General features: G+C 36.0%; 1 protein-coding gene across 1 annotated transcript; it reads left to right on the top strand.

Moving 5' to 3' along the window:
* The first annotated feature begins 7666 nt into the window (after positions 1-7666).
* Positions 7667-8638, top strand: LOC140818255 (uncharacterized). The gene is made up of 3 exons (XM_073178163.1): positions 7667-7860; positions 7960-8286; positions 8400-8638. Exons 1-3 carry the CDS (start codon positions 7785-7787, stop codon positions 8540-8542), a joined length of 546 nt encoding a protein of 181 aa, XP_073034264.1. The 5' UTR covers positions 7667-7784; the 3' UTR covers positions 8543-8638.
* Positions 8639-9789: the final 1151 nt, after the last annotated feature.

The following is a 9789-nucleotide window of genomic DNA, read 5'->3' as shown; positions in this document are numbered from 1 at the left end:
AAAGCTGTATAAATGCGCGACTCTTAGTTCAGAGAAAAAAGGAGAGCAGCTGTCAGTGGAGAAAAGCATGAGAAATCGGAGCGCATACACGAGACGAAGATTCAGAGTGCGAAGAACAGTCACAAATACGAAGAACAACGGATCCGGGGACGGAGACGACACTTCGGATTTGTTATCTTTTCCTTTGCTTTCTATATTCTACTGTGTAGCGATGCCTAGAACTACGAATATGTCTGGTTTTCGCTTGGATTTCGTGATGAACTAAATTTTCATTCTAGAGAATGATGTAGCTTTGTGGATACGATAATTTGATGTGGTTATTTTATATGATTGAATTTCATTTTATATTTAATTGTGTTTCTCTGTGTTTATTTTTCAGCAATTTACTGGCCATAAATTGTTTGTTGTTTGATTAATTCTATAACTCTGGAGAGGGACTAGGATTGTAGATCATTAGAAACACATCGTTGAATGTTTATATCGTTTGGAAGGCGTATAACTTTAGCGAGGGTTAGGTAAGAACATCGTTTGTATTTATCAATTAAACTTATATTTTATTAGGAATAATTGAATCAAAGTTTGATTGATACAATTTATTCGTCACTTGAGAAAGGGGGAATAAAATAATTAAGTGTTCTTGGCCATTAAATAATTGAAATTAAGGAATATAAATTTAACTGGGAATAATTGTCGTGGAAACTTGGTGAAATCATTTCTCTAGATATTTTCTCTAATTGTTATTCTTCAATTCGGCGATTAGATTAATCCTTTGTTTTTAATTAATTCGTTCAAACAAACCAATCTGGTTATTGAATTTTCTAGATAAAGTCTTGACTATTTTAATCACAAGCATTGATGTATATTTTTATGCACACTCCTCTTGGGATTGACACTTGCACTCAAAATTACATTTTACTATGACTTGACATCGTGCGCTTGCGATCATTTAAGAAAACACGCAACAGCTCCACACGCGTTTTTTTTCCCTCCTCCCTCACTACCCCTTCATAACACCGACACACAACTTTTTGGTCCCCACACAAGACTCCAACTCCTTTTCTCACAGGAAACTTAAGCTTCTGATGATAAGTGGAAGCTACGGCTCTGAAATCCTTCACGGTGGGCCATCCTAGAATTCCATTATACCCTGAAAGGGTATCCACCACGGTGAACACTATAATTTTTGTTATCTGCCGAGGATCAGTCCCCAAGGATAGGGGAAGCACAATCTGACCCAAAGGCGGGATGGCTTGTCCTGCAAACCCATACAGCGGGGTGGAGACCGGCTCAAACTTAAATCCTTTCACCTTCATTTGATCCAACGTTCTCTTGAACAAGACGTTCAAGGAGCTTCCATTATCAACAAATATCTTTGCCACATCATAATTGGCCATGGTGGCCGTCACCACCAAGGCATCGTTATGTGGAGTCACAACACCTCAGAGGTATTCCGGCCCAAAGCTGATGACGGGGTCTTGTGGTAAGTCTGCACCCTTATATATCATAAAGTTCTCCAACCTTCTCCCATGTGCTTTCCGAGCTCGCCCAGAGTCTCTATCAGTAGCACCGTCCGAGATCATATGAATCATTCCTCTCGTAGGATGGTTATGCTCATTCGTTCCTCTTCTCGGTTCGACGGGCTCCTGAAGGACATCTTGACCTTGACCTTCCCCTCTCTGGTCCCCAACCCCCTGATTTATCCATGGAAGGCCTTGACCACGTCTAGGGGATGGGCGAGACCTCGGTCGACTCCCGGATGTGGATCTTTCTCGTCTGTCCCACGAAGGAAATCTACCACTGTACTCAACCCTTCGTGATTTCTCCCACCTCCCTGCGGGCTCTCTCACCTCCATCACCTCGTCACGACTCCTACCCAGGGGAACATGTGATGAGAATTGTCCTCTACTTCTAGTTCTGTCATCCTCTCTTTCCCCCACACCCCTTTTCCTTCCTCCTTTCTCCGCTCCTCAACTTTACTTCCTCTGGGCCGGTTCTCCATCCTTCTATACCGTTTGGCATCTTCCAAGTTTACATATTTCTCAGCTCGAGCTAACAGATCATCATAGCTCGACGGAGGCTTCTTGACCAACGACTTGAAAAACTCCTCTCCCCTCAGTCCTTGTGTGAAGGCACTTATCATGATGTCAGGGGTAGCCGCTGGTATTTCCAACGCTCTCACTGTTGAAACGCTGGACAAATTCTCGCAAAGTTTCATTCTCTTGTTGTTTCATCACGAACATGCTCAAATAATTTTTCTGGTGCCTCTTGCTGCTAGCAAATCAGTGCAAGAAGGCAGCTGACAAGTCCTCAAAAGAACGTATAGAGTTGGGCTGCAAGGTGTTAAACCACTGCTGGGCTGACCTCACCAACGTGCCGAGAAACACCCTGCACCTGACTCCATCCGAATATTGGTGCAACAGAGCCGCATTCTCAAATCTCCCCAAGTGTTCTTCAGGGTCTATATATCCGTCATAATCTCCAATGTTAGACAGTCGGAAATTTGGAGAAAATCCTTCTTCCAAGATGGCCAATGAAAAAGGACTTCATCTCTTGGGTACCGGCTCTCGGCTTCCTACTTGCTGCCTCAACATCCGTATCTCCTTCCACATCTCCTCTATCTCACTAACTTTCCCACTTTTGAGGGGATGCGTCTCTTCAACCCGGCTCTGGTGGCCCTCTACATTCTCCTTGCCTCCTGACGAGCGGCCTACTCTTCTGCAAACATAGACTCTTGATTCCTCTTTATGGCCCCATCCACTGTTCGGGTGATAAATTGGTCCAACTCTTCTAGGGTCAAGCTCCCCACATTCTCAGTGGGACAGGTTTGCTCGACCCTTGTCTCGTGAAGGGGATGCTCTGCTCTTGTCTCTTGACGAGGTTGTTCCTGCCTCGTCTCAAGATGCGGTTGTTCTCGTCTTGTCTCAACATGAGATTTCTCGGGTCCCCTCTGAGGACGCGATGATGTTGAGATAGCTCTTCTACTCCCTCTCTTGTCTACCATCTCTACGTCTCAACTCAAATTTTTCCACAGACGGCGCCAAGTGATACTCACGGGAAATTTAGGGTCCTATTCCAGCAAGTGTCACTAGTACAAACACATGTTGCAAAATTGTCCCGAGTCTGAAATCACGAATAAAACCGTTAGAAGGAGGCAAGGAAGGTGTCCTGGCGTAGCCTCTCCGACGCTCAGGTCAGTGACTGAGGATATATGAGGGGAGCAGCTAAGGGTGCTGCTGAAAACAATATAGTGAATGAATGAGTTAACACTCAAACCTGTTATTTATAAGAGAATACTTTGGCCCTTGATGGGCCTGTCTTCCATTTGGGCTAAGGATGAGCCACGGGTAATGGGCTCATTCATGAAGTATCATAGTAGATCTTTTGTGATACTATCTATCCGTTAGACAGATCAACCCGATTCATATAAATTATGAGATATATAAATTATTTTATTTTATATTATTTATGTGCACATACATCAAATTATCATATATAAGTGTAATATGTATTTATAAATTATATATATGCAGGTGATAGGTGTGTATAAATTATATATACACAATATTACATGTAATTCCACTCTCCCGCTAGTTAAAGAGGCGGGGCAGAAGAATATAAAAAAAATAAATTATTTGCCCCGTTTGTGGATCATTGTTTTTTCAAATTTTCAATTTTTTTATAACAATTTGACAAATTCTCAAAATCAATATTAGATCGTATTAGTCTCTCATATTTTATGGAAGACTCACGAAATTAAACCGCCTTAGATCAATGAGCCACATGTTAAAACTATAAAAAAAAAAAAGTGGTCCACAAATTAAATTGAAGACTGTCTTTTTACGTTGCGTTTGGTTTGCAGTATTAGGTAGATTTATTTTTTTTAAACCTACCTAATCACTTGTTTGGTTCGTTTTTTATTTAACCAAGCCAATCCCTCCTATGAATGATTAGGTTATATTAGGTATGTTAAAATAATACGTCCTCACCCCTTAGGATTATTTATCCCAATTTTAATACATCATATTTTTCCAATTTTACCCTTCTCCTAAATTCAAACTCGCCACCACTTCCTTCCACCGACCGCCCACCGGCAACCCCGCCAAAGGCCGACCACCGCCGACCACCTCCGCCGGCCGCCGGCCGTCGGCCACCGCCGACCTCCGCTGCTGCCGTTTCCGGCATCCACCTCCGCTTCCGGCCGACCCCCGTCGCTTCCGGCCGACCACCACCGTCGCTGCCGGCCGGCCGTCGCTGCCGGATCGCCGCCGTTGGAGTGGAAGAAAGAAAAAAAAAAGAAGAAAGAGCAATTTAGTACTTTCATCAAAAAATTCAAAATTATCCTACACTTAAAAATCTTACCAAACAAAATACTATTTTACACTATTTATTACATTTTTACGACAATCATTTTTTTTATCATTTACATACTAATCATTAGTTTATTTTATCCTCCAAACCAAACGCTGCCATAAATCCCACCAACGAACTAAATTTATTGCAGTTTACATGAAATTAATTATTTTTAAAAAACAAATTGTGAGACTATTCATAGATCAGTGAGACAAATTTTCGATGCAGCCCAATTAACGAGAAAATATTATTCTTTATATCAAAAATATTATATTTTATTGTTGATATAGATCAGATTTACTAGTCTCACTCACATAGATCCATGATCAATTTTGTGAGGCGAATACCCGATTAACGAGAAAATATTACTTTCTTACATTGTTGATATAGATCAGATTGACGATATGGATCAGATTGACGACTTGTTTGTCTCAATAATACTTACTCTTAATTATCTGAGGTATATCGATAAAAAAAATATTACAATGTTTCGAGTTTGATATAAATGACAAACAAAGATGAATATTATAGCGAATATAATTGCATGAGAAATGTTGTGAATGATTTTTTTTTTGGTTAATTTAACAGTTAACACTATCTTCATTTTCAATTTGTAAGTCAAAGTCCATTTTTGTTATTTATAGAAATCATATATTCATATTGTGTGAACAAAGAATTTAAATGTTTACTAACCGACTATACCTTCTCTGAAATTTCCCAGAAGCGCGGCGGGACAATCCCAACTTACATACTATTTTTTTCTTTTGCATGAAAAATTAAATTCTAAAAATGGAAAATTTTTATTTTTTTTAAATTTATATATATAAATAAAATTAGACTCGATATGCACAATGCATACAGAGGCTAGTATTATATGATATTAATTTATGTTGTACAATTGATCTTACCGCCAGTTTTGTATTTAAAAAGAATTAATTAATGATAATATTGCCAACTCTAATTATAAATATTTACGCACTATTATTATTCCTTTCACAATGTCGGCGGCGGCACGACCTATAACAATAATAGTGATATTTTAACATTAACCTTTATTATAATTATAAGATTTAAAATTTAAGAGTAATTATTATAATAAATTTTATCTCGAAATTTCAAATTTATAGTGTTATATATTTGACTTTTTATATATGGAACTAATAGATTGGTCAATAAATTTGTAGGTGGTGACGAAAGTTACGCATGGAAGATATTTGGTCAACCTTTTATTTGTTACTAATTATGAAGAAGAATACTGTTTTTTTTCCCATGTAAATTGGGTCTTTAAGGTTGTTACTAATTGATTCACAACCAAAATTCAAATCTTTTTAGATTGGAAAATTTTATTCCCTAAATCATCATATATTAACTATCTTACATTTACGCGGATTAACGCTACATCGGTATGGCGATTATTTACATGCGTATCGATTATTTTGTTCGAGAGATATATTTTCATATAATACATGTTATAGAATATATAAGGTCACACATAGGGGTGTCAATCGGGTCAGGTGCGTCGGGTTTTGGGGCAACTCGCGCAATTTTTTTTTCAACCCGAACCCTAAGCAACCCGAAAACCCCTAACCCGAACACGAACCCGTCTAACCCCGCGTAACCTGAATTTTATTTATTTTTTAAAAAAAAATAATGAAAAAAAATTCGAAAAAATAAAAATAATAAAAATATTTTAATTTAAATACATAATAACAAAATTTTCGATTTAAATTTGAAATTTTAATCGTAGAAAATTAAAAGTATATTTACTAAATCAAATAAACAATTGTTAAAAAATAAAATAACATACAAAATAAATATTAAATGATGAAAATTTATCATATAAATATACAATAAATTTTGTTCAAACATACAATATATAAAAATATAGGTAATATTTTTTAAAAAAAAAAAATCGGGTCAACGAGACCCAACCTGAGCCCGAATCCTAAAAACCCCAACTCGAACCTGATTTTTTTCGTGTTGGGTCGTGTCGAATTGACGGGTCGTGTTGCATTTTGCCTATGCTAGTCACACATGAACTTTGCATAATCTAAAGTGTACGAAAAATTATTATATCCTTCAATACATAGCATCAAGTTAAATCTCACGAGGTCCAAAGTCTAGGCAAAAATATCAACCTTCAATAATATTCTAGGCAGTAATCAACCAAAAAGCATTAATGGAGCTTCTTAATTAAAGACAGTTAAATTTTTGCAAGTGGCACAACTACACAAGTTCAATGCTTAATTTTAGTTAAATTGAAATAATTTCTATATCATCTCATTTTTATCATGTTATTTCTCGCTATCTTTAAATTCACGATGAAGTCGCAATCCTATATGTTGATAATATATCGCAAGTTTCACTTGATAACAAAAATCACTAACTAGCACTACAAGATGTGTTACATATTATATACACGTTACATATATTATATATACACACGCATCGTGTGTACCAAGACGATTAGATCAAACAAATATAAGGGGCGGGTTTGCAAAAATTGGGTTTAATGAGGAAACAAATTAAATCAAGAACGTGTTAGATTAATTAGTTGCGACCTTGTCAACGTTATGTCCGAAGCTTCCAAATGTATGAAACTTCAAACGTGAATACATCCCAACACGTCTCTATAATATCAAGGAGTCAACTATAAATACCAACTAATAAATTGGAATATAATCAAATTATAATATTTCCTAAGTAGGAAAACATTATTATATTTAATTAATTAAAAATAATAAATATTCTAGCCAAGATTTACGCGTGGGCTCCACTTCTACGAACAGACAACTAACAAGCGCCACCCTACAGTTAGAGACTAGAACTCGTCAAATTTTACATGCATGCAACCAAATTAATACTGTTGCATTTATGATCTAGAGTTGAAAAAGTCATAGTTTAATTTTATTTTCGTAATTTTCGAAAATTCAAACTCAGCAAATGTAATAATTAGAAATAGACAAAGATAATGTTCAGACAACAAAACTCGTTATATACATTGAAATAACACAAAAACTTATATGAGGTGGGTCGACTCGTATCACGAATATAAATCATAAGAATAAGATCGTGGAGACTCTCTTGAAATAATTGTATATAAATTCTAAAATTTAGAATTTTTCCTCGGTAACATATATTAAATCTATTTGTAATATATTTCTAAATTTAGAATTGATCTTCATTCTTCTACATAAAATTTGGTTTTCCTTATTTGTTTATTAATATTACCATAACCTAAAAAATGACAAAATGTCTTATGTATACGCGTATTCTCTGTCTCCACTAAACCTAAATAAATACAAATCTCTCATTTCTCATTTACATCAAACAATCTTTTGATAGTTCCCTTGAAATCTAATATCTCCAACCCGAAAGATATCAAAAGGGAAAAGGAAACAGAAAACCAAATCGCAGCACCAAGAAATCCAACAATGGCTTCTTCTTCCTCCATGAAAGTTCCAGTGATTCTTTTCTTCCTCGGCTCTCTCTTCTTCCAAGCAACCACAGGTACGCACACACAACATATATATTCTGTCTCTATGTATGTTAATAATCTCTGTTTCCTTTATGCATTTGTTTTATGATTATGTTTTTTTGTCGTTACAGCCGAGGTTACGTGCGAGAATTTGCCAAAGAATCTATGTTCTTTCGCCATCGCATCGTCGGGGAAGAGATGCCTGCTCGAGAACTACAGGAATGAAGAAGGGAACCTCGACTACACGTGTAAGACATCGGAGGTGGTTGTGGAGAGGTTGGATGGATACATAGAGAGCGATCAGTGCGTGAGTGCTTGTGGCGTCGACCGCGAGTTCGTCGGAATTTCCTCCGATGCTTTCTTCTCCCCGGAGTTCGCCGCCAACCTCTGCTCACCGGCATGCTACCAGAACTGCCCGAATATTGTTGACCTTTACTTCAACCTCGCCGCCGCTGAAGGTGATTAGATTTTACAAATTTAATTTCCATCACCAAAAACTATATAAATTCTTACAAAATGTTAACGAATCATGTGCATGACTAATTATTTGTCTTTGTTATATAATTTTCAGGAGTGTATTTGCCAGCTCTGTGTGAAAAACAGAGGTCCAACCCCCACCGCGCCATGTTGGAGCTTCTGAGCAGCAGTGGCGGAGCCGCCCCAGGCCCGATGATGGGCGAGCTCGCTACGGCGCCTGCCCCTGTTATGTTCTGAATGATTTGAACCATTTCCGATGGAGTTTTGGAGCTCGCGGATCGCGATTCTTTATGCTATCGCTGTAAAGAAGAGAGAGGATTGGAGGATACTATTTATTAGATATGTTGTATGCATTTTGAAAGGAGTTGTTTGGATTCTTTGCTTTGGATTGAGTTTTCTTTTTGTGTGATACACATTCAAATTCTATTCTAATAATGATATTAATAAATAAATAACTTTTTTTCATGCCCCGGTGTGTATATATACTACCTAGGATTAATTGTTTCTTATCTATCTTGCATATTTCAGATTTCTACTTACTCGATTCTGGGTCGTAGCTGTATTCAACGGGGTATGAAGAGAGAGAGAAGTAAAAAATGGGCCTTCTTGGGGCCTTACATAAATGTAAGATTCAGTTAACAAATAACATAAATGACAAACAATACATAAATACGTCATGTACAATATATTACATCACTATCAAGTTAACAAATATCTGAAATAATTACATAATTATTATTCGTCTAACTATTTTAGATCTGTATAATTAAGTTGTCAGACTATTTCTTTTTAAATAAATAACATGACTTGTCCATTTAGTCTATCATGCGATATTATTAGTGATTAAATTCAAGTTTTTGAAGCTTCTTTTCTATTAATACAACTGTTGATGATAATCTTATAGGCAAATAAATAATTGAGAATAAGTTATTTACTTTTGCCAAACATTGTAGCGTATAATGAATTGCTCTTTTTTCATTTGTTAAATAGCATTTCACAACAATCAACTTCTAATACAACTCATGACCATTTATATATTAACTTATATCATTACTAAAAAATTAAATCGTTCAAGAATATATATATATATATATATATATATATATATATATATATATATATATATATATATATAATATTTCGACACTATTTTAAAATAAAAAGTACCAACTATATTTGAAATCTCAAAAGAAGGAATTCAAAACGTAAAATCGTAAATCGTTTTACCAAACCTAAGCTTAGAAATATTTCAAAATATAAATTAACTCTAACAACATCTCAAAACCACTCATAAAACATCATAAAAGTCATAAAAATATTTAACATAAATCATAATCAATAATTATAAACGTAATGTGAAAAATCTAGCACTGGTCATCGGGCTGTGTGCACCATCAGTCCAGCTAGTTCAACCATCAAAATCTCTATTATCATCAATATCATACTCACCTGCATTAATCACACCTAGTGAATCTATTGACTCA

This window comes from Primulina eburnea, chromosome 17 (assembly GCF_022965805.1).
Source record: "Primulina eburnea isolate SZY01 chromosome 17, ASM2296580v1, whole genome shotgun sequence".
Taxonomy (NCBI): domain Eukaryota; kingdom Viridiplantae; phylum Streptophyta; class Magnoliopsida; order Lamiales; family Gesneriaceae; genus Primulina; species Primulina eburnea.
The sequence above is the reverse complement of the archived record's forward strand: the minus strand, read 5'-3'. Positions and strand labels throughout refer to the sequence as shown.